This window comes from Mauremys mutica, chromosome 12, assembly GCF_020497125.1.
Source record: "Mauremys mutica isolate MM-2020 ecotype Southern chromosome 12, ASM2049712v1, whole genome shotgun sequence".
In the NCBI taxonomy this organism is placed as follows: Eukaryota; Metazoa; Chordata; order Testudines; family Geoemydidae; genus Mauremys; species Mauremys mutica.
Genome location: NC_059083.1, coordinates 64,177,085 through 64,203,077, shown reverse-complemented (window position 1 = coordinate 64,203,077; position 25,993 = coordinate 64,177,085). Strand labels below are relative to the sequence as shown.

Sequence of the window (25,993 nt, the reverse complement as noted above, 5' to 3'; positions counted from 1 at the left end):
ATTAGGCCGCAACTGGAGTACGTGTCCAGTTCAAGGCACCACGTTTCAGGAAAGATATGTTCAAATTGGAGGAAGTCCAGAGAAGAGCAACAAAAATGATTAAAGGTCTAGAAAACATGACCTATGAGGGAAGATTGAAAATATTGGGTTTGTCTAGTCTGGAGAAGAGAAGACAGAGGAGACATAACAGTTTTCAAGTACATAAAAGGTTGTTACAAGGAAGGGGGAGAAAAATTGTTCTCTTTATCCACTGAGGATAGGGCAAGAAGCAATGGGCTTAAATTTCAGCAAGGGTGATTTAGGACAGACATTAGTAAAATCTTACTGTCAGAGTGGTTAGACACTGGACTAAATTGCCGAGGGAGGTGATGAAATCTCCATCATTGGAGATTTTTAAGAGCAGGTTGGACAAACACCTGTCAAGGATGGTTTAGATAATACTCAGTCCTGCCATGAGTGCAGGGGACTGGACTAGATCTCTCGAGATCGCTTCCAGTCCTCCGATTCTATGTAAACATGTATTTAGTCTTAAATAGCAGACCAATTCAAAGACGTACAATAAGACTGCTTTTAAAAAGGGAAGAAATAGTGCTAGTTAGTTTCTAAGTACTGTATCACTTTCATCTGACGGAAGTCTAGTACACAATACAATCCCTTGAAAATGGGAGTTACAGCCAAAATTACTGCATGTGTTTAATTCTCATAGCCCACATCAGTAAAGGGTAGTCTCCTTTTATCAAGTTAATCTAACTTTGTAAATAATACTAACTTTTAGACAATGCTTATAGAACATTCAGTAAGCAGTGTAGTTTGAAATGGTTGCCTACCTCATCGATCATTAATGATGGTCCCTTACATATGCTCTTACCTCAGTTTACACATATGGGATTAGCCACTTAAAGTTATTCAGGAGCCATGCTCTCAGCCTGGAGGAGGAGAACAGTAGTCCACCCTGGTCTCCATTCAATCACTACCTTTCATCTCACTCTGTCCTTCTGGCTTTTCATCTCTGTCATTCTCCTTCCCTTTAGGGACAGGATTGGATTTTTAATCTTAATTTAGGAAAGACTGCCAGTTTTTAGCATTTGGCGCTACTGGAATGTACATTAATACAGCCAAGATTCTAAAAAGACAGTGGTTTGAGAGCTTATTTCAGTTGAAGGATAGGAGGAAAGGTAGCAAAAAGTATAGCTAGGATTTGGCTTTTCATTCCTCTAGTTTCTCTAAAGTGGAGTTCACCAGACAGTATTTAGTCTTCCTGCTGTCTCCATGTACATGGGGCCTCTTGTGAAGCGCTCTGCCTTGCATTCTTTCCACTCTGCTCTTCAAAACGGCAGAGGAGACAGAGGTAGCAAATCCACAAATCCACAGAGAGCAGCACAATCCACAAATGGGAGCAAAGGCGGAGATATGACAGGAAATGTGCAGCCAAAGTATTCAAAAACAGAAGCAGCTTAAGGTTAAGATCCTAGGTCTGTATTTAGGAGCCCACAGGTGAGATTTGAGCGTTTAAGCGAATCTGAAGCACTGAAGTCAACATTTTTTTTTAAAATCTCATCCCTGAGATGCCTCACTGTGGCTCTAGGGTCCTAACTTTAAGCTCCTGTTTTTGAAAGTGTTATCCCTGCGAAGTTAGAGCTATACACGACCATCTTCTGAAAAAAGACATCCCTTGACATAACAGCATGAAGAGTGTCCAGTGGAGATCTGCTTCCATGTGCCTCACGTACTGGCTGACTTTAGAGAGCTTTTGAAGCTTAACTGATCCAGGAGTACAAATCCTACTTTTAGTGAAAACAGTTCTGAGTCACTTGGGTACTTTTGGAAGCCCACACCCAAAAAGTAAAGGAAGTGATTAGCTGTTATCTAGTCAAGTTATTCTGATTGTGATACCAATATTAAAAGAGGATGGCCAAACAGGCCTCCAGTCCTAGAAGTTACAAAGGTTTTACAATGAAATGATGACAGTCCTCAACAGCAGAATTCCTGGCATCATGCCAAAAATGAAAATCCATTGGTATCCCTATAGTAGTAACTTCTAAATTATGCAGTTCAAAAGGGTCTGGTAGAGCTGTAGAATATTTTCTAGGATTGTCTAAAGCTTGGAAAACATTCTCCAACATTTCAACGTAGTGATCAAATATGTTCCTGGATCTGAAGCTAAAAATCAAGTTCAAGCTGAACTGAAGCCTACATAGTAGACTAGCTAGTACAGCACCTGACAGACTTGTAGAATGCCCTCCCTTCCAGAAGTGAGCCTTGCAGGCAGCTGTGGACCCTCCACCTGCCCTTGGTGGGGGACCCAGGAAGCAGGGACATGAGTCAGAGGCTGCTTGGGTCCTCCACACTGTGGGCAGGTGGAGGATCCGCCGTGGCTCCCACAGCTACCCAGCTCTTACGGCCGGGCTGCAGCTCTGGGCCAAGCCAGGTTGGGGAGAGCTGCACAGGCAGCTGGGGGAAGCCTGGGTCCCTCCATCTGCCCTGGACGGGGGGCCTGGGACATGGGCGGGGGGCTGCTTTTGCCTCCACCTCGCATAGGGGGGCCCTGGCGCTACTGGGGGCTGACCTGCAGCAGGGACTCCACGCTGCCTGCCAACCGGGCGCTCTGGAGGGAGGAGGAGTCCTCTGGGCTCCAGTGGGGGAAGGGAGGGGCAGGGCCCTGGGCAGAAGGGGTGGGTCGGCCGGGGGATAGCCTCCCTCAGCCTGTGGTTCACCTGCTGCCCATGAGTCCAGTATAGTAAACAAAGCCTGTTCTTGGCTCAAGATAGCTGGACTCAATTTGAATAAGCCCATTGGGTTACTGAATGAAGTAATATCTCAGCTCCGGGCTGCTAGAGAGTCATGCCAGATCTAGGGAAGTATTCAGGTTTGCTGAGGGAGCAGTAAAGATCAATGGGAAAAATTCTGTGCACGCTAGGTTCCTTAAGACTTAGTTTTCCAGTAGTTACAGTGTAACAAAGCATTCGTTCCACTAATATTAGGACCATATAGTGTATTCATAAATATAGCCACTGATAATAGAACATTTGATTATTTGCTTACTTTTTCTGATGCTGTTGCAATTCTTGTTCCCTGCAGGTTTAAAGCTATACAGCTCAAGACTCCTTCATGAGCTGGTATGTCTACAGGAGGCTTTTCTGTATTAGCCAGATCCACTATCTGCACATGCCCAGTATGTGTTCCAGGGAATGCAAGAAGGGAATTATTACTATTTGGACAAAGGACACAGAGACCTAAAAACAAAATTGACAAAAAAGGAGCTTTTTTTTTTTTAAAAAAGGACTTTGAAAATAATAATAAAAAAACCATACCCCACACACTAGTTCTTACAATACACTACAATAATTTTAACAAAAGGAAATCCTAATGTCACATCTTAAATTTAGAAATAGTTTTGAAGTTTACTACAAAAAGTGAAGACAAGGTTAGACAAGCTTCCAATATCTCCAAATATTATCCAGCAGTAAGTGCAGTGCATGTACAAGCAAATGGGGGGAGAGGGGGTGTTAAAAAGGAGCATTGCAAACTAACAGAGTGATCTCTGGGACTGCAGTTCATCCTACAGTACAACCAGGATAGCCCATGTTCTGTCTAAGAATCTGGACATTTTCAGCAAGTAGCTAGTACATCAAACCTGTAAAGCTACCACAAGCTTTCCAAAGCCTATAGAAGTCTGAAGAAAATATCATTTTGCCAAAATTTAAAAAACAGGGAAACAAAATATATTTTAGAATAAAATTGAAGTTCGAGAGGCAAAATTAGTTTCAACTACATATCAACTCAAAGCCAATAAATAAATAAAAAATCCGAAGCCAGACTAAGATGCCCCATCTTCTTCTGGCCCCCTCAGACTTCAAGCTAGTACCTATTTACTGAAATGGAACTTACATGTCTCTTCTGAATTTGGCCCATTAAGTCTAAGGGGTAAGTTGGTGCAAGTCACACCAGAGGGGCAGAAGTGCATTCCGACAGGAAAAAAACAGGAAGGGGTAACAAGAATCATGGTAAAATAGGAGATCCTCTAATTTAGACCTACTGACTCCTTGGCCTTTAAGTTGGTGCAATTTATGTGCAAATTACACTACCATGCACACATCACGTCAGATTACACTACCATGCACACACGTTTGACCCAGAAAGGCCAGTGACATTAGCAGCGGCCACGGCAGCCTTTTGAAAGTCCCTATCCCAGCTTATTAATGGTAGCATAGATTTTAAGTACTTTTGGACAGGGCTATGCCTCCATGTACATGCACACTGCCTAGCTCAATGAGGCCCTGATCCAAGTAGTATTTCTATAGCATGCACCACACTTGGAAAGTTAATCTGAAAAGCTCAGCAGCGATTTAAGAGCACTTAGTTCTCCCAGTGAGTGAGGAGTATGTGGAGAGAGACTATTACAGACAATACCAGTGTTATAAAGACTGAAAGGACTAATAATTAAGTGCTGTCTTCTTAGTAGAGACAAGGAGGGTGAGGTAATATTTTATTGAACCAACTTCTCTTGGTGAGAGACAAGTGTTTTAGTTTACACACAGCTCTTCAGGTCTGGGAAATGTACTCAGAGTATCACAGCTAAATACAAGATGGAAGAGATTGTTTAGTGCAGCATTTCTCAAATGCAGCCACTGGCTGCATGTGACCACCAGGGGCTTTTCTTGTGGCCACGGCCTCCTGCACTGTTATTTGGGGGGAGGGGGAAGAGTGGCCCCTCCCCCTCCCTGGTACACCCGGATATACCACCTTGGTGTTGATTGCTGGAGCCACCAGCAGGGGTTGGGCCCTGCCCCCCTCTGAAGACAGGTGGGGCACAACACTGGAGGAGCAGCTAGTGAGTTCCCTACCTTCTGAGGGGCAGTGGGACTCGGGCTTCAGGCTCCAGCCCTGGGCTCTGGCTGCATGGTGGGAGATCCCAGGCTCTGGCTGCATGGCTTCAGGCTCTGGCTCACCGCTGCCTCCCTGGCCCACACCGCCTCCTCCAACCCCCCCATGCAGGGCTTAATTTGTCCTCAAACTTGCCAGGGCTGAGTAAGTCTGCCGTGAAAAGGGATACTTGTATGTTAATATCACTTTTCACAAAAGACTTACTAACTAGCAATAAATAAATTACAATATTAGGATGTGTGTATTTGTGCATATTTGTTTTTCCTAAAGCTAATTAAGTATTTTAGGGGGGGGGGGGGGGAGTGTTAAAACAGCCACCAGCAAGAGTTGGTGGCTGCACTCTGAGGCCACCAAATAATTTGTCCTGAGAACCCCTGGTTTAGTGTAATTAGTTCACCTTGAAAGGTCTCGTAGATTAATGTGTGTTAAGTGGCCCATTAACACCTTCCCAGCTATAGGGCAGAAAGGAGGGCCAAAAAAAAGACGGAGGGGTTGTAGATTGTTGAAATAAGCCATAAATTCAGTAGCTCTAGGCAGTCCAGGTTTTTTAATGTCTAGCATATGATTTAAGCACCCAGGGTCATCTTTTGAAGGTGTTGTGCAGTTTCCTTCGAGGATGAGAACTGAGAGGTCAGATATAGAGGAATCACTTTGTGGAGGAGAAAAACAAACGAACAAGTGCCCACAAGTGATAGGGTGTCTTATTTTTCTGTACAAGTTCATTCGAGCACAGTGATTGTCTCGTTTCATCCATATAGTTGTTCTTGGGGCATTTAGTGCACTGGTACACCACATGTTGGGATAGGCATGTGTAGAACCCATGGATCTTGAAAGGTGTGTTGGGGGGGGGTATTTATCATCATAACAGTGGAGATACGTCTGCATGTTGTGTGTCTGTTGTTATGGCAGGGTCTAGTGCTGCTTTGAGTTGGTGTGTCCCGGTCTGTGAGGAGCTTGGAGAAGTTGGGAGAATGTTTGAAGGCCAGAAGAGGGGGTTCAGAAAAGATTTATTTCAAGTTGTGGTCCCCATTGAGTATGGTTTGTAAGTGCTTAATGATACCCATATGGGTTCCAGTGTGGGGTGGTAGGTGACAACTGGGACTGTGCAGTCGGGAGGGGATTATTTCCATATTGGAGCAGATTCTCTTGATATTTGGGTGGCCTGTTCCATGATGTAAGCTACTGCTGTCTCTTTAGTAGGAACTATCCTTGATCATTAGTATTCTGTGCTAGAAAACTCACCCAATTTTCAGAGCGCACAGATTTGTAACAAAAAGGCAGCACCATCTTTCTTTGACAAACCAAATCCGTGTATGATAATAACGTAGATTGAGAGAGCTTTCCTGCAATGAAGTGTTATGAAGCATTGTGAAATAGACTTTATGCTAACAGTTTGCAACAAAAGCATCATCCCACAAGTGTATGATTGTAATGTTTCAAAACAAGTCATTGTTAATGAAATTAAACAGAAAATGAATAAAGCAAGGAACTTCCAACTAGATGAGTAATGTCATGATAAAAATGGGACAGACTCAAAAGAAGAGTAACAAGGGCCAAAAAAGAACACGTACCTTCCCCCACTTTAAGTACACTACTAACCTTTAGGGTTGTAGCAGGTTTCAAAAACATGCAACTGGTGGGGATTGTGTGTGAATGTGAAAACTTTAATCATGGAGTCCAAAACTACCACAATTCTGAAACAGATAAAAAGGGAAGCACTTATGTCTTCTCAAATCAAGAGCAGGGAAAAGGGACAGAGACAGATACACACAGAACTATTAATGCATAATTATTTCAATTGTACAATGCCTTCAACATACTTTAATTTGATTCTTACACTTTTACCCTCCCAACCAACAGTAACTGCAGTTCCTGCAAAACCCCTTTGTCATGGCTGTAGAGTAATTAACAAGACGGAAAGCAGATAGGTGCCAGCTGTTCACATATACAAGCAGGGATTCCTGCTACAGACCAACAGGAACTCCTGTAAAAGCAACAAAGAATCCTGTGGCACTCCTGTAACACTCTTCTGTACATGGCAAAGCAGAAAGTGTCAGTGGTAAGCTATACACCAATCTACTTGAGCTCTGATCTACTCACCCTTTAAAAAGCTTGTCCAAAAGCCCCATTTTAAATAGATTTCTAGTTGCAAACATATGCTTTAAAGAATTTCCTTTTATAAACAACTGAGACTCTCTCAAACACACCTCTACACATAACAGACAAATAACACCTTGCACATGGAATACATTTTTACTCATACCTACCTATCTCTTCGCAATTTAACTGCTTTGACTTCTGTTGAAAATTCTATTTCAATAACTGTCTTCTTTTTCAGATCATCCCAGATCATCACTAAAATGGTGGAAAAGATCCCATCAGAACAGCAGTAATATTTCATTTCAGATTTCTAAAAAGTTTGACACAATCACTTCCTAACTGGAAAGCACTTGAATCAGTTTGATAAAGTGACAAGAGGAGCTATTTTTTGGACATTGGTCCTGGTTTTGTATTCAGCATGGGCTTACCGCAGTGGATGGTTGCTTCCCCCCCTAAATTAAGTAGTAAAGAATTAAGACAGAAGCACAATTGTCAAGGTATTACTATAACATTAATATCTCAAGTGTTTCCAGAGTGCTGTACAAACTCTGTAGAAACCAAACAAAAATAAACTCACTTTACTGATCTTTGAAATGCAACTAACTCTGTAGAGCAGGGGTGGGCAAACCATCAGGTTTCAGAAATTGTATGGAGAACCGGTTAGGGGAGGCTGTGCCTCCCAAAACAGGCAGGCGTGGCCCAGCCCCCACCCACTATCCAACCCCCCTGCTTCTCACCCCAGACAGCCCCCCCCCCCCCCGAGACTCCCGCCACATCCAACCCCCCCTGTTCCCTGATGGCCACCCCGGATCCCTGCCCCATCCACCTCCCCTTCTTTCTGTCCCCTGACCACCCCCAGATCACCCTGTCCCGCCCCAACTGCCCCCCACTGCCCCATGTATCACCCTCCTCTCCTTTCTGACTGCCCCCCAGGACTCCTGCCCCATCCAACCACCCCCGGAACCCCTGCCCCCATTCAACCCCCTTGTTCCCCGCCCTCACCCCTATCCACACCCCCAACCCCCCTCCCCCGCTCCCTTCCCCCTTACCACGCTGCCTGGAGCATGAGCGGCTGGCGGCGCAGCTGCACCAGGACAGGCAGCTGTGCCACCCGGTGGGAGCCAGCCACGTACTGTGCAGCACAGAGCACCGGGTCAGGCCAGGCTCTGCAGCTGCACTGCCCCAGGAGCTCGCAGCCCGGTGGAGCAAGCTGAGTCTGTGGGGGAGGGGGAACAGCATGGGAGGGGCCAGGGGCTAGCCTCCTGGGCCAGGATCTCAGGGGCCAGGCAGAACAGTCCCGAGGGCCATAGTTTGCATCTGTTTAAGAGTATACACCAGCATAAAATACTTTAGGATAGGAAGTGAATACAACTAATTGAAACGGAGGATTTAGGTAGCTAGATTAATTATGGAAATGAAATACAACCAAGACACTAGGGCAAAAATGACAAGTGGTCAAGACCCCCATTTTAAATGCTATCTGAAAAGATGCATCTCCAGTACAACAGTAAATTCTAACACCTGTGGATTGGTTCAACATGAACTGAAAGAACTCCATGCACTTCAAACCACTTACTGCATCACCATGTGTTTTCTTTTGCCATCTCCCATCAGACTGAGCTTTCTAGTTAAGTCTTAGGGTACGTCTACACTACGGGATTATTCCGAATTTACATAAACCGGTTTAACAAAACAGATTGTATAAAATCGAGTGTGCGCGGCCACACTAAACACATTAAATCGGTGGTGTGCATCCACGGTCCGAGGCTAGCGTCGATTTCTGGAGCATTGCACTGTGGGTAGCTATTCCATAGCTATCCCATAGTTCCCGCAGCCTCCCCCGCCCCTTTGAATTTCCGGGTTGAGATCCCAGTGCCTGATGCGGCAAAAATCATTGTCGCGGGTGGTTCTGGGTAAATGTCGTCAGTCACTCCTTCCGCTGGGAAAGCAACGGCAGACAAGCATTTCATGCTTTTTTTCCCTGGATTGCCCTGGAAGATGCCATAGCATGGCAATCATGGAGCCTGTTTAGCCTTTTGTGACTGTCACCGTATGTGTACTAGATGCCGCTCACAGAGGCGATTCAGCAGCGCTACACAGCAGCATGCTTTTGCTTTTGCATGATAGCAGAGATGGTTATCAGCCATATTGTACCATCTACCATACCATAAATTGGTAATAAGATGATCGTGGCTACCAGTCCTTTTGCACTGTTCCATTTGCTGCTGTCATAAGTGCCCCTGGCTGCTCTTAGCCAGGGGCGCAAAAGCCAAAATTGGGAATGACTCCCTGAGTCAATCCCTCCTTTTTGGTATCTAAAAATAGAATCAGTCCTGCCTAGAATATGGGCAAGTGTACTAGAGAACCACTGTATCAGAGAACCAGAGAGCACAGCTGCTCTGTGTCAGATCCTGCAGAAATTATGAGCTGTATTCTATTCACAGGGGGTGCTCCTGCAACAACCCCACCTGTTGATTCCGTTCTTCCCTCAGCCTTCCTGGGCTACCGTAGCATTGTCCCCCCATTTGTGTGATGAAGTAATAAAGAATGCAGGAATAAGACACAGTGACTTGTTAGTGAGATATGAGTGGAAGGCAGCCTCCAGCTGCTATGATAGTCCAGACAGGACATAAGGAGTGTGTAGGAGAGGAGCCCAGCATCCCTCTGCTAGTTCAGGGGCAATTGAATCTTTTCTTTACACATGAAGGGTGGGGGCTGATGGAGCTCAGCCCCCTGTTGCTATGATGACGATGGTTATCAGCCATACTGTACCATCTACCAGGAAAAATTAGGACCAGGCGCCCTTGATCGACCTAACAGATGCTAGTCAGCATGGTTACCAGTCCTTTTGCACTGCCCCATGTGCCAATAGGCTGATGATGAGGACGGGTACCAGTCATTTTGTACCATCAGCCATCCATAGCGTGGGGGGAGCAAGGATGTTGGTGTTGAGTGCTGCACCATCGCATCTATCTGCAGCATTCAGTAAAGATAGGGTGACATGTAAAAGAGTCAAGAGAGGATTGTTTTCCCTTTCACTTCTGGGGGTGGGTGGGGGGGTGCGTAAATTGCCTAGCTATGCCCTGACCCACCGCGGACACTGTTTTTGACCCTAGAGGCATTTGGAGCTCAGCCAAGAATGCAAATACTTTTCAGAGACTGCAGGAACTGTGGGATAGCTTGAGTCCTCCAGTCCATGAGCGTCCATTTGATTCTTTGGCTTTCCGTTACGCTTGTCACGCAGCAGTGCGCTGAGTCCCTGCTATGGCATCTGTCTGGAGATATTTTAAAAATGATTTTGAATTTCGTCTTCTGTAACGGAGTGCTGATAGAACAGATTTGCCTGCCCTTACAGCGATCACGTCCGCATCGTGCATGCTGGAGCTCTTTCTTTATTTTGATTTTTAACTGCATCACCACCCGTGCTGATCGGAGCTCCACGCTGGGCAAACAGGAAATATTCAAAAGTTCGCGGGGCTTTTCCTGTCTACCTGGCCACTGCATCCGAGTTCAGATTGCTGTCCAGAGCGGTCAGTGGTGCACTGTGGGATACCGCCCGGAGGCCAATACCGTCGATCTGCGGCCACACTAACCCCAATCCGATATGGTAATACCGATATTAGCGCTACTCCTCTCGTTAGGGAGGAGTACAGAAACCGGTTTAAAGAGCCCTTTATACCGATATAAAGGGCCTCTTAGTGTGGACGGGTGTGGCGTTAAATCGGTTTTACGCTCCTAAAACCAGTTTAAACGCGTAGTGTAGACCAGGCTTTAGGTGGTACAGTTGCTGAATATAATACAAAGGCTCACACTTTATGTCAAGGTTCCTTCCCCACTCTGAACTCTAGGGTACAGATGTGGGGCCCTGCATGAGAACCTCCAAGCTTAACTACCAGCTTAGATCTGGTTTTCATGCAGGTCCCCACATCTGTACCCTAGAGTTCAGAGCGGGAAAGGAACTTTGACATGGTGGGAGAGGTGGGATTTTGTAGTATTGTACACAGGAGGGCTGTTACCCTTTCCTTTATAGTTATGACACTTTAAAAGAAAACTAAGAACATAAGAACGGCCACACTGGGTCAGACCAAAGGTCCATCCAGCCCAGTATCCTGTCTGCCGACAATGGCCAATGCCAGGTGTCCCAGAGGAAGTGAACCTAACAGGTAATGATCAAGTGATCTCTCTCCTGCCATCCATCTCCACCCTCTGACAAACAGAGACTAGGGACACCATTCCTTACCCATCCTGGCTAATAGCCATTAATGGACTTAACCACCATTAATTTATCTAGTTCTCTTTTAAACCCTGTTATAATCCTAGCCTTCACAACCTCCTCAGGCAAGGAGTTCTCACAGCGCACAGTCAACCTGTGGAAGAAGAACTTCCTTTTGTTTTAAACCTGCTGCCCATTCATTTCATTTGGTGGCCCCCCAGTTCTTATCTTATGGGAGCAAATAAATAACTTTTCCTTATTCACTTTCTCCACACCATTTGTGATTTTATATACCTCTATCATATCCCCCCTTAGTCTCCTCTTTTCCAAGCTGAAAAGTCCTAGCCTCTTTAATCTCTCCTCATATGGGACCCGTTCCAAACCCCTAATCATTTTAGTTGCCCTTCTCTGAACCTTTTCTAAGGCCAGTATATCTTTTTTGAGATGAGGTGACCACATCTGTACGCAGTATTCAAGATGTGGGCATACCATGGATTTATATAAAGGCAATAAGATATTCTCCATCCCCTTTTTAATTATTCCTAACATTGTTTGCTTTTTTGACTGCCACTGCATGGACATCTTCAGAGAACTATCCACGATGACTCCAAGATCTCTTTCCTGATTAGTTGTAGTTAAATTAGCTCCCATTTTATTGTATGTATAGTTTTCCCCCCCACTGTGCATTAGTTTATATTTATCCACATTAAATTTCATTTGCCATTCTGTTGCCCAATCACTTAGTTTTGTGAGATCTTTTTGAAGTTTTTCACAGTCTGCTTTGGTCTTAACTATCTTGAGCAGTTTAGTATCATCTGCAAACTTTGCCATCTCACTGTTTACCCCTTTCTCCAGAACATTTATGAGTAATTTGAATAGGACTGGTCCTAGGACTGACCCTTGGGGAACACCACTAGTTACCCCTCTCCATTCTGAAAATGTACCATTTATTCCTACCCTTTGTTCCCTGTCTTTTAACCAGTTCTCAATTCATGAATGCTTAGCAGGCTTCCTGCTTCTGATATACTTAAACATTTTGTTATTACCTTTTCAATTTTTGGCTAGTTCTTCTTCAAACTCCTTTTTGGCTTTTCTTAATACATTTTTAACTCTTAATTTGGCAGTGTTTATGCTCCTTTCTATTTACCTCACTAGGATTTGACTTCCACTTTTTAAAAGATGCTTCTTTTACATAGTTAAACCATGGTGGCTCTTTAGTTCTTTTACTGTGTTTTTTAATTTGGGGTATACATTTAAGTTGGACCTCTATTATGGTGTCTTTGAAAAGCATCCATGCAGCTTGCAGGGATTTCACTCTAGTCACTGTACCTTTTAATTTCTGTTTAACTAGCCTCCTCATTTTTGCATAGTTCCCCTTTCTGAAATTAAATGCCACAGTGTTGGGCTGCTGCTATGTTCTTCCCACCACAGGAATGTTTAATATTATATTATGGTCACTATTTCCAAGTGATCCTGTTAGTTACCTCTTGGACCAGATCCTGTGCTCCACTCAGGACTAAATCGAGAATTGCCTCTCCCCTTGTAGGTTCCTGTACCAGCTGCTCCAAGAAAGCAGTCATTTAAAAGTATTGAGAAATTTTGTCTCTGCATTTTGTCCTCAGGTGATAAGTACCCAGTCAATAGGGGGATAACTGAAATCCCCCACTATTACTGAGTTCTTTATTTTCATAGCATCTCTAATCTCCCTTAGCATTTCATAGTCATTATCACTGTCCTGGTCAGGTGGTTGATAATAGATCCTTACTGGTATATTCTTATTAGAGCATGGAATTAGAATCTCTACGGATAGTATGGAACATGTGGATTCATTTAAGATTTTTACTTCATTTGATTCTACATTTTCTTTCACACTAAGATGTGGGGATTGGATGTCTTAATTGAAGAGACAGTCTTTCACTTTCAGGTCAACTGGTTTGAATAGGTACATCAGTGTTGATGGTTTTTATCAGATTTAAAGATATATGAATGCAAATAGCTGAAGTTGCAGCAATTATGATGAAATACAGGCCACTTCACTGCTACCACATTATGAGCATTCATTATAATCTGACTGTCAAAAATAAAAATTTAAAAAAAAAACACTAAAATGGCCAGCACCTTATAATTTAGCCCTGAGAGCAGGCCAGCTTCCCTGACTTGGTAACAAGGCCTTAGTTTTGCAGGTTTTTCAATTGTTTGCCAAGTGCCAATCTTTCAGTCTTTGTGCATCTCAGATAGGGTGACCAGACAGCAAGTGTGAAAAATCGGAATGGGGGGGGGGGGGGGAGGAGAGAAGAAGGGGGAAGCCTATATAAGAAAATGACTCAAAAATGTGGACTCTCTATAAAAATCAGGACATCTGGTCACCCTAATCTCAGACCACCAAGTCCTCCAGTTCAGAAACACTTGGTCACAGAGGAGGGGCTTAATTAATATTTTGTTAGTGTTTGTCAAGTTCTCTAAACATGTCAGGCACAATGAGTATAACTATGGCTTCTGGGAAAGTTTCCAATATTGTCAAGATTGAAAGTGAATTGTAAAACCATTACTGCAAGAAATCTGCGAAGATTTCCCCCAGCCCAGCCCGCTCAGACAGAGGTTTTTAAATTGTTAAAATGTATTAGGAAGTTTGAGCCAATTTACAAATCATTGGCCAGGCTTGCAGCTCTGTCACGTTTCCTTTCTATTTTTACATGGCTGATTTTTATTGGCATGCAGGACTGAGCGATGGTGAAATTTCACCATCACAAATGCAAGCATTCCGGAGTAGGTCTCTTTAGTGTCTATTTTCAACATCTTAGAAAATGGTGAGCAAGCCATTCACCAAGTAAAATGATGTAGAAAGAGCCACAGATATTCCAAGGTAAGCATGACAGAAATAGAGATATAGAGTCCGGGGCCAAATTCACAAGCAGGCACAATTCCCATTGGCTTAAGAGGAAGATACATATTCATTGAACTTAAAATACTAAAACAATTTTAGGCAGGTTGCAACTCAAAGGCTACATGCAAACTTTCTGAATTCTATAAAAAAAAAAATTAGGTTGAGGTTTGTTGTTGGACACTGCAGAGATGCCAGAAATATTTATGAAATATGTTCCTTAGTGCTCAACACTGTACCTTTGTTAGGTGGATATTTTGGCTTTTTTCCTCCACCAACTAATGCTAAATAGTTGCACCGAAACAACATTTCAACATGGCCAACGCCTCCTTCTAGAAATTCTGTAAAACAAAAATAAATAATGAAATTTGTAAATATACTCAGCACTTAATTTCACAGCAGAATGGGTCTAAGATAGCACTGAAACATTTTCTTCTTTACAGAAAGTGTGACATTTTAGGATTTACTATACAAGCGCAAAATACAGCTGAGTTCAAGCCCATGTTAACAGGCCTTTTACTGCATTGTCACAAGAAAATGCTTCAGTATATGACTAAGGCTACTTTCAGTTATCTACACCAGGGGTCCCCAACCTTTTCAGGACCAGGGACCAGTCATGCCTGCGGAGGGAGCGCTCGTCCCGCGGCTCGGGTAGACCTCCCGCAGGCGTGCCTGCGGGAGGTCCACCGGCTCCGGTTGAGCTGCCGCAGGCATGACTGCGGACAGTTCGCTGGTCGCGCGGCTCAGCTGGACCGCCCGCAGGCATGCCTGCAGCAGCTCAACCGGAGCCGGTGGACCTCCCGCAGGCGTGCCTGCGGGCAGTCCAGCTGAGCCGTGCGACCAGCGAACCGTCCGCAGTCATGCCTGCGGGAGGTCCACCGGAGCCCCGGTAGCAGCGGACCTCCCGCAGGCATGACTGCGGAGGGAGCGCTCGTCCCGCGGCTCGGGTAGACCTCCCGCAGGCACGCCTGCGGGAGGTCCACTGGGTTGGTTCGCGGCCCGGTTTGTAAGAGGCCACGGACCGGTACCGGGCCGCGGACCGGGGGTTGGGGACCCCTGATCTACACTATGGAAAGATACTGTGTGGAGATAGTATCCAGATGGGGACAGGAGGCGAAGAGAATCAAAAGAAGAGTGATTACTCTTAGCCACAATTAACAGCTTTTTCAGCAGAGACCACAAGTTACATTTAAAAAAAAAAAACCTACACCCACAACCACACAGGACACTTAGATATTCAAAATTGTTTATGACTGCCAAAAAAGTATGATGTCCCTCCCCCGACCAAAATACTGAAGTATACTTGAAGTTACTTATTTATGGTATGTATATAATCTATGATCCCATTAAAATTAATTTCTCTTATGGTACATTAACACTTCTTGAAGAAAAGAGGCTTTTTAGGAAGGATTTTGAGAGAAAAAGTGGCTTAGTAAATATAGATTAGGTAGGCATGCCATGTTTATGGGCAGTATTGAAAAAAGCAGAGGAGATGAAGAGGCATCAAAGCTAGCATCAGATGTGATGGGAGAGTTGTCAGAAAAGGGCAGAGGCACTTGTCACTATTTTATGCCATTTACTTTTTCGATTTTCTTCTCAGTTTATGCAATTAAACTAAACAAAAGTAAAACTTTATTCTAGCCAGTTTCACTTTTTGGTTCTCAAAATTCTATCATCCTTCTGGTCTCCCATGTTTAAGAAGGATGAATTCAAACTGGAACAGGTACAGAGAAGGGCTACCAGGATGATCCGAGAAATGGAAAACCTGTTTTATGAAAGGAGACTCAAAGAGCTTGGCTTGTTTAGCCTAAGCTAAAGAAGGCTATGGGGAGATATGCTTGCTCTTTGTAAATATATCAGAGGGATAAATATCAGGGAGGGAGAGGAATTATTTAAGCTTAGCACCAATGTGGACACAAGAACAAATGGAGATAAACTGGACACCAGGAAGTTTAGACTTGAAATTAGACAAAGGTTTCTAACCATTAGAGGAGTGAAGTTCTGGAACAGCCTTCTAAGGGGAGTAGTGGGGGCAAAAGACATATCTGGCTTCAAGACTAAGCTTGATAAGTTTATGGAAGGGATGGTATGATGGGATATCAATTAATTGCCAAAATTAGGCTCTTTGATTATTAGCAGGTAAATATGCCCAATGGTCTGTGATGGGATGTTAGATGGGGTGGGATCTGAGTTACTACAGAGAATTCTTTCCTGGGTGCTGGCTGGTGAGTCTTGCCCACATGCTCAAGGTTTAACTGGTCACCATATTTGGGGTTGGGAAGGAATTTTCCTCCAGGGCAGATTGGCAGAGGCCCTGGAGGTTTTTCGCCTTCTTCTGCAGCATGGGGCTTGGGTCACTTGCTGGAGGATTCTCTGAACCTGTAAGGTCTTTAAAGCACGATTTGAGGACTTCAATAACTCAGACATAGGTTAGGGGTTTGTTACAGGAGTGGATAGGTGAGATTCTGTGGCCTACATTGTGCAGGAGGTCAGACTAGATGATCATAATGGTCCCTTCTGACCTTAAAGTCTATGAGTCTTCAAGGGCAAAATTGAGCTGTTCTTAAACCTCACTCTGCACAGTGAGCTCTATGGTCACCAATATCTGGTGGAAGAAAGTTCCATAGTTGTAGGGCAGCTACTCAAATTCAGTCCTCTCCCCCCCGATAAGTCTCATTTTCAAAACTATTAATTTTATTGGCTCCAGTCTCTGCAGTTAATACTAACCAGGGCTTTGTGCTTAACAGTGCTATAAGCACCTCAATTCTAGTGAACTAAGGAACATTACTTGGCATATGGTAGGGTACATACTTCTTTTAGAGTGTAAGTAAGTTCTCTTGGGCAGGTCACAGTAGATCAGCATGTTGACCTGGATCTGGTATTGGAGAGGTAGCCAGTACAGCATGCAGAACAATGGGATCGAGGGGGAATGTGCTCAATCTCTTCTGCTCTGAAGATGAACCAACACATGCACATCCATCTGGAGCTTTTTCATGGCATTCACTTCCATCCCCAAGTAGCAGTGAACCATGTGGACTAGGACATAATGAATGCTTTGGTCCAATGGGAAGGAACTTTTAGCTAAAAATGCCATTTGGGTATCCAAGAGTAGGAGTCCAGAAGGACACTTTAGTCCAGCATCACACTGATGGTCAGTGGACAAGTGCCCTAACATCATGGTTTTAGACAGTTACCCCCAATACTGAGTGTCTGATTACCAGCCAGGACCAGCTCTACCATTTTTGCCGCCCCAAGCAACAAAAAAAAAAAAAAAAAGTGCCACTCAGACTGCCGCCCCAAGAATGGACGGAATGCTGCCCTTAGCACATGCTTCCTCCGCTGGTGCCTGGAGCCAGCCCTGTTACCAACATCACTTCTGTCTTGCACAGATTAAGCTTCAACCAGCTGCTTTTTAACCAAGTCTCTCTCTGACTCAGATACCAGGAAACCAGAGTGACGGTGTTGTCTATGTTTAATGTAAGGGAATAAACAGCCACTATGCTTGAGGGCAGTGTGAAAACAGTGTTGGATTATATACAATTCAAATTTACAGATAGATATGGAGGAGCATGCACCACCACCAAGGCCTTCATGACAGGAGGTTTAGGAAAGAGAGACCTCTCCTTTGGAAGTTTCAGACAAAAGACAAATGAGAAGCAGACACCCAGGTTTCAGAGAAAGAGAGGAAATGGAGTTTAAGAAGTTAGAAAGACAGTGAGCTTTCTGAAGGCAGACCTGGAATTCCAGAAGGAGCAAAAAGAGGAGTGGGATCAGAAAGGCTAGGGATGGGACAGATTAAAGAACGCAGAGCCTGAGGGATGGGAAGCAAAATAGGAATGGTAGGAGTATACTCAGCAGGGATGAGATTAAGCAGTTAGGAGGAGCTACATCCCTCTTAGGACAATTAAAGGATGTGTGGACTGGAACCAGAGACCTCCATGCTACTTTAAGTTACAAGAGAATGCTTAAGAAAGATGACTGGAAAAACACTGAGGCTGTTAGGAAACCCTGGAGGCCTCACTGGCAGTCAAACAGGAGGATATGGGAAGAGAAGGGGTTATATTTGAGGTACAGAAAACACAGCCATTCCTCTCAGAACAGATGCAGTCTGGTTAGAAGAATGGTTTTCACTATGTTTCTGTCGAGTTTTATTCTTGAGCAAAAACTATATAGGCTTTAACAGAACCACCAAAGCAGTTTTTACGTGACAGGATCAGCAGAAAAAGCCCAATACAGATTACAACCTAGTCCTCTAGCCACTTGATGTGGAGCTCTCCCTTATAGAACACACCCCCAACCTGTTGTTTAGGCTGTGACTTTAGAGAGCCACCTGAGTTCTTTCACACTTACAATGTGTTGCTGACCCCCTCTAGTGACCAGTCCACAGAGGTTTCAGGCTGATGCTAGCTTCAAGATCACACACCTGAGTCTGTTAGATCAGACAGTAGAGGATTACCAGAAGTTAAATTGCCGATCTAGAAATGGCATGAATGAGACTCCCTGTGGAGCCCTTCCTGGCTGGAAGGAAAGTCATTGGACAAGGGCTCAATGCAAGAAGAAAAAGTAACCCAGACAAGAACCCTGTGGAGAAGACAAGTAGGCTGGACTTTCAAAACAGAGCTAACAGAAAAATGAGAAAGCATCCCACACCTTGTTTCTCTTTTTCTTTGAGGGGATCTGCATTATAAACTCTGAATCCATTTTCCATTCCACATGCAAAGCATCCTAAAAACACAAAATGAAAAATATGCATTAATTATGAAATACAGGCAAAACAGAGTAAGTCAGAGGGCTGGGGGTCATTATTTAAGAGCTTTAATGTTAACAAAATTTCAAGAAGACTGTTGCGTGTCTTTAGTAGTTTAAAATAGAAAATGTAAGTTGAAACGGTGTAAAGTTGGTTTTTCCCCCACTTTGTTTCAAGGTTGGAAGTCCCTGGTGTTCTGTTTAAACAGGTGGTGAAGAAACAATGGAAGGAAAGGAGATATCACATAGGAGGCAGTTTGATCATGAGTCAATACCAGGGAAAAGGAAATCACAGTTTTGGTGTATTCTTACTGAAACTTACACTCCCCAGTAATAGCTAGCACATAAAACCCCTATATTCACTTCATGTACTAAAAAAGGGAGTCCTAGTTCAAATATTCAGATCCCTAATTAAAAACTTTACTACATTGTCTAACATGTTCATTCCTGAAATAGGTGAGAATGGTTCTTTAGCTACCACGCTCTGAAGTCCCTTTCAGGATAGTGAAAGTTGGAAGTCCATCAGTTCCAATTAACTGTGGGGAACTAGAGGAACTCAAGCAACTGACCTTTTAAACTAAAGAGTTTAACAGACAGAGATTTTACATATCTGATCATTTTTTTAAGCTGAAGTCCAGAATTGGGTTATGCAGATCTCTGAGCTATTGGGGGGTGGGGAGAAATGCCTTTGTAATAGATTCCTTCATACTCCCAGTGAGAGTTCTTCTGCTGTTTTGATTTAAGTTAGTAAATACTAATGGTTCCACTTATCACAAGTAAGTAGTGAGTCATACTACCTGCCAGTATTGGACTAAGGCAGAACACATAGAAGCCATTAACAATCATTCAGAGGTGGTAATTATTGTGCATGAAGAGATTGTTATAGAAAAAAAGTTAACCTGATAAAACAAATACACAATTTAAAAGTGAGACAAGGTGAGTGAGAAGAGCTCTGGGTAGCACAAAAGCTGGTCTTTCACCAAGAGAAGCTGGTTCAATAAAATATATTACTTCACCCACCTTGTCTCTTGTATCCTGGGCCCAATCCAACTACAACACAGCAAACAATTTACAAGTGGCATATCAAAATTCATAAAGAACTTTGAGATTCAAGGTCACAAAATAATTGGAACAAGTTTGATTTTATTCCTATGCAATGATCTGAAATTTTTTTAAACAACCTTTTATACAAAAGTTGAAAACGTGTGTATTAAGTGTCTACCCATAAGGAACATTGTGACACTCTGTATCCCTATGTCCACCCCTTTTTCAAGATTATGATAAACTTTGTACAAACTATGCCTCGCAAGATATCATCGGAAAACTCATGATTTGCTGATCTTTATTGTCCTAGTAATGTGTGTGGCAACACTGTATGTAAAGTTATAAGATTCTACCGTATGATGTTAGTAAGGGCTAGTCTACACTAGAAGTGCTACAGTGCAGCTCTGCCACTGTAATGCGTCTGGCGATGACACTCTATACCAACATGAGAGCTCTCTCCTGTTGGCATAATAAAACCACCTCCACGTGAGGTGGTAGCTACACTGGCAGAAGCTCTCCCACTGACAAGCACTGTCCACACCAGCACTTATGTCAGTGTAACTTACATCACTCAGGGGATGGCTTATTCACACCCCGGAGCGACATAAGTCGTGCTCAGATAACCTGTAGCACAGACAAGCCCTAAGACATATTCCAAATCTGGGGAAGCAGCCACAAACCAGTTCCTCAGAGAGGAAAGGCAAACTGACACCTCAGCCAGGTGTCAATTAAATCAAACAGACTATCACCTGGTTAAGTGGCCATTCTTTGGCAGGAAAAAGGGTATGAGTGAGAAATTTATATCTTGGCAAAGAAACAGTTGGAGGTTCCCATCCCCGCAGACTATGTCTCCTGAACCCCAGCACGAGAAAATTAAAGAAGAGGAAAAGGCACAAGAAGGGGAATAGATGCCCCAAAATATTCCTTCCTCTCTCTCTCTACCCACAGCAGCCACAACACCTGAAGAATAAAGAAAAAGCCTAGGATCCTGTCTGAAAGGCATTCAGCAAGTAAAACTGCTGAATTATGTGGTGAGAGACTTTTGTTTTGGATTCACTTAGCTTGTTGCATGCATTTTACCTTTTATTTCCCTGTAACCAATGATGAATTGTATGCCTTGTTACTTTTAATCACTTAAAATCTTTCTGTAGTTAATAAATTTGTTTTATCTAAACCAGTGTGCTTGGATTGAAGTGTTTGGGGAACTCCATTTGAGATGATATGCACAAATCCTGTAATTTCTATTAATAAAATGACAGATTTATATGAGCTTGTGCTGCCCAGGACAGGGCTGAACACAACAAGATGTGCATGTTTGAGGGAAAGTCTTGGACTGGGAATTTGCTGATGTTGCTCTGCAGCATAATTCAAGAGTATCTAGCCATAGCATTCACACAGTATAGCTGGGAGTAATTTACATGCTGGAGGCTGTGTGTGAGCAGACCAGGTAGATGCTCTCACAGTAAAGCAGTGTAAAAGGCATGCCAGCTTGGAAAAATTGAGGTGAAACTGCTGTTCAACAGATTGTACCCCAGGTAATGTCACAAACATCTACTCCAAAATAATAAAAACCAAGGGCCTTGTCATGCTCTGAGTTGTGGATATTAATTTGGGGTTTATAAAACTATTAATAAAAACCTTACTTCACACTTTCCTTCATCTTGCCAAACTATTTGCTCAGATTCCTATGTCCAATTGTTCCTGCATGTCAAAATAGCTTAGTTGTTCTACAGCTGAATGGCAGAGAGAGCCTAGAAAGAAGGTTCAGGCTGCATATTGTTCTCATATTTGTAAACCCTTTATACCAAGCAGACATCTTATGATATTATAGATGTTTATTATGGATACCTACAATTAATGAAGCGACATATCCCCAAAATGATTATATCTGGTACTCTAGATCAGTGTTTCTTAATGACTGCCCCATGGACTGTCACTAGACCCTGAGATCTCCCTGACACAGTTTAGGAAGGCAGCAAGCCAGCCCCTGGGATCATTATGCCACATAAATATATGTGGTGAAACATCTGCATGGCACCAAAGATATTCAGATTCTTTTGACTATGGATTATCAACTATATACTGGAATTATTTTACAGATACTTTTAAGATAGGCATGGTTGATATGGCACAGTCACTGAAAAACAAATGGATTCAACATTTTTGTTTTTCCTGAAATTTTAACTAGCTTGCATCAGCAAATTATCAATTTCAGGAAAATAATTTGTTGAGGATTGACAGCATCCTGTATTTATATCATGGACCTTCCATGTCAGCAGTCAAGATAGTACTTGGTATATGGAGAAATCCCTACCCCTCTCACAGAGGGCTGAAATACTGCCAGAATTTTAAAGTAACCCAATAGCCTATTAAGCTGTTTCAGTCTAGGCCAACAAAAAAGTTTGAAGGAAAGGAGATGGAGGAAAATGACATTTGAAGTTTCTGCTGAGAACTTTGAATTGTTAAATCACTGGATTTTTAGGGTATTAATTCTCTTTTCCTCAGTTTTATTGCCATCTTACTTTAAGAGACAGTTTCTTCTCAAATATGATCAACCACCAGCTTGATTAATTGGAGGGGAGCCATTATACCATCCACAGAATGCAAGTTTGGGAGTGTCCTTAGGATTCCTGCTGACTGAGCTCATGGAAAGCAACAATTACAACAAGTGCACTGCTCCTCACATTGATGTCAGCAGGTGCTTTGCCACTGATTTTCAATAGGTGTAGTATCAGGCTTTTATTTTGCAAGCACTCATTGCCAGGAGACACCCAGGGCAACATAAGCAGCTACCTCTGCATCTGCTTGCAGTAGTACAAAAATCATCAGAATAGAAGAGAAAGGCCAATGATTTTCTTCACAGGCACTGATGTACTAGTTTGTAGAGTACAACTTCAAGCTAGACTTTGATATTTCTGGTTGGCTCAGTTTCTAAAAAAGTTCCATATGTGTGAGAGTGTATACACATGGAAAAGGGCAAATGGCTAATACAGTATTACCAACCAAAAAAGTCTAATTTATAGTTAGTAAAAAGATGCTTTAATGTGTTGAACTGAGAGGCTTCTAGTCAAGTTAGAGCCACAGCTTCATTTTGCCAGGTGTCATTGATTTGCAGCATACATCAAGCTGACAAAGCAAAGGGCTAGTTCCATGAGCTGCAACTATGGAGTTAATAAATTGGTAAGTTATCTGACAAACCTTACAACTGGCTCTAAGGCTCTGTTGTGTTTTCCCCACAAGGGAGAAATTCTCTTTCCAAGGTAATGGCAAGCATGATGTGGTGATGATATAGTTCTGGATGAGAGCTGATATTTCTTGGAGACTATTTTTGCAAATTAAAATTTCCTTTTTATGAGAGGCTCACTACAGAATGATTGATATATTTCCAGTGTAATGTGGTGATTAAGTAATGCTTTTAAAAAAAATTGTTAGATACTAAAAAAGGCTTTTAAATTTTGCTTTAATATTAGTGAAGTACCAGCATTATATGAAGATACAGACTAACATGGATGCTGCTCTGAAACCTAGCATAGTATGAGAAACCCAATAGACTGTATGTTAGCAGACATTAAAATTTGCTATAATGCCACTGCATGTTTTCTACAAAGGCAGACTCCCCAGGATAAGGGAACTAGAAAGAAAGCTCATACATTCCCAGGAAACTTAACTGAACACAATATACTTAGGGTATGTCTATGTTGCAGCTGGGAGTGTGCTTCCCAGCCCAGGTAGACAGACTCCCACGAGCTTTGTTTGGCCTAGCTCACTAAAAATAGCAGTGTGGACATTGCAGCATGGGCAGCAGCTCAAGTTAGCCACCCAAGCTTAGACCCAAGAGGTCAAACAGACTAGCCACCCAAGGCCAATCTGGAGCCGATGCCCATGCCACAATGTCCACACTGCTATTTACAGTGCACTAGCACAAGCAAAGCTAGTGTAAGTCTGCCTACCTGAGCTAGGAGGCATGCTCCAAGCTGCAGTGTAGGAATATTTTCAGAGACCAGTACAGCAGGTTGCTGGAGTGGGAGAGGGAAGGAAACAAGAATGAGCTTCCATATTTAAGGGTTTTGTTTTTTTCTTGACAGTGAAAACTATGCAAGACAAGAGGACTCTAAGTTCATAGTGCAGAGGTTTGAGCAGGAGAGAAATTTAACAAGCCAGCAGTTTATTCCATCACTGCTACAAGCCTGATCCAAGAACTTTGCAATTACTGTATGTATTTGATTCTTTTAACCAATTTTAACTCTCACCTTTCTTTTTATAAATAAACCTTTAGATATTAGATACTGAAGGACTGGCAACAGCATGATTATTGGGTAAGATCCGAGTTGCATATTGACCGGGGTATGCATCTGGTCCTTTGGGATCAGAAGACCCCTTTTGTTTGAGGAAATTGGTTTTAAATAACCACTCATCGTTAAGTCTAGTGTCTGGGTGTTGAATCCAGGATGGGAATACCTGAAGAAGCTGCATTTCTGACTTCTTGTTAGCTGGTGTGGTAAGACAGAAGTTTACTTTTGTTGCTGGATTGGTATCTCTCATGGAGGAATAACCACTGGTTTTGGGGTGTGTCCGCCCTTTTTCCCAGCAGCTTGTCCTGAATTTGGTATTCTCAGTTGTGACCCATGGAAGCATGGTGACAATCTCTGCTTCACATGACAAGCTGCTCTGATCCTTTCAGATGAAAGAATGGACCAAGCAAAAGATATAGATGTTGACTCGGACATGAGGTATCACTACTACACTTTCAACTCTGTAACTTGTGTTTCCATAACCTACTGTAGGCTCTTATTCCTGTGACAATGCCAAGTGACTTAGGAGCCCAAGTCCCATTTTCAACAGTGGCTTAGGCATACAGAAGACTACGTCTCCTTGAAGAACATCAATGGGACTTAGATGCTGTATAAAATTTTCAAAGACACCTATAAGCGTAAGTATTGTTTTCTTTACTTTTATCCTTTTTCTTATTTAAAGAAAAAAGTACATTGTTTAATCTGCAACTACAACTTGAATTTGACTATTATTGGTGGAATGAGTACGGACTGCCCATATTGACCCAGTGGTGCTAAAGTAAAAAGGGAGGGCTTGGAAGGGGCTGAAATGCCTGCCCTAGGAAACGCCATGCTGCATAGAGGAAATCTTTTTACTTTAGGATCAAGGATACATAGATGTATTGTTATATTGATGTCTAACAGCATCCTCTGATCTACGCACATTACCTAAGACTGCATACTTTGTTTAAAACTGGTCAGCTGCAAAGTCATTTCTGCATCATGAGGTCTAACCATTTTGTTTTGCTGTTAGGTAGACTTGAGAAAGGGAGAACAGCCTAATACCTTGAACACAGGACCGACAGACAATTTCTGGATTCTATTACCAACTCTGTCATATGCAGTGTGACACCAAGGGGGGCAGAGGGCGTGAGAGGAATCCCTCTCAGCATGTGAAACTACTCCTTCCTTAGCTGACAAAGTTATTATGAGGTTTCTTTCATTTGTTCATTAATTTGTGAAGTGTTTTGAGATCCTTGGACAGAAAACACTACAGAAGTGACTAGAATTAAGATTATATCAAACTTTAAATTAATAAAAACCTTTGACAAAATTTTTTGTTGTGAAGTACTTGACAGAACTTAGCCTTTTCTGTAAGATAATGAAACTTCAATGAAAAGTTATCCAATATAAAAAACAGTAGTAATATTGCTCAAAGCATAAGAGGAAAATATGGGTTTCTGATACTGCAGATGAAACATGCCAGTCATAGAAGTAAGGTCTTTTCCAGCCCTATTAGATCATCCCTCCCATCTTCCTGTGAGTACAGGATTGACTATTCTTGAGTTATGAGAAATGAGGTTATTGCAAAATTACATTCAGGCACCCACACTAAGTTTCAGCACTCCAGTGACTCAGATTTCTATTTCTGGTTAGTAGGAAAATGGAAGAAGTAGTGAGATTTTCCTCCTAGCTACTGTTTTTAGAATTACATTCACAGTGAGGGGGGGGGGGGCGCTAGTCTACATTGGCAATGCTAATCTACGCAGCAGCGCTTTAACATGGCTTGTGTGGTTGCAACAGAGCTCTCCCAGTGCTCTTAAAAACAAACAAACAAACAAACCCACCTCCACA

At 42.9% G+C, this 25,993-nt stretch overlaps 1 protein-coding gene and 1 long non-coding RNA gene across 2 annotated transcripts in view; one reads left to right on the top strand and one right to left on the bottom strand.

Annotated features, from left to right (window-relative positions):
• WDR45B (WD repeat domain 45B) overlaps window positions 1-25,993 on the bottom strand; it is a 33,082-nt gene that overhangs the window by 5,095 nt on the left and 1,994 nt on the right. The window contains exons 2-6 of the mRNA XM_044983700.1: window positions 18,729-18,803; window positions 14,318-14,419; window positions 7,152-7,239; window positions 6,484-6,578; window positions 3,043-3,233 (exon numbers count right to left, since the gene is read on the bottom strand). Coding sequence (XP_044839635.1) covers window positions 3,043-3,233; window positions 6,484-6,578; window positions 7,152-7,239; window positions 14,318-14,419; window positions 18,729-18,803 — 551 coding nt within the window. The remainder of the gene's footprint in view (window positions 1-3,042; window positions 3,234-6,483; window positions 6,579-7,151; window positions 7,240-14,317; window positions 14,420-18,728; window positions 18,804-25,993) is intronic.
• On the top strand, window positions 23,084-25,331 carry LOC123346355. The gene is made up of 4 exons (XR_006572977.1): window positions 23,084-23,128; window positions 23,954-24,080; window positions 24,653-24,798; window positions 25,173-25,331. It is a non-coding gene; the product is annotated as an uncharacterized LOC123346355 (long non-coding RNA).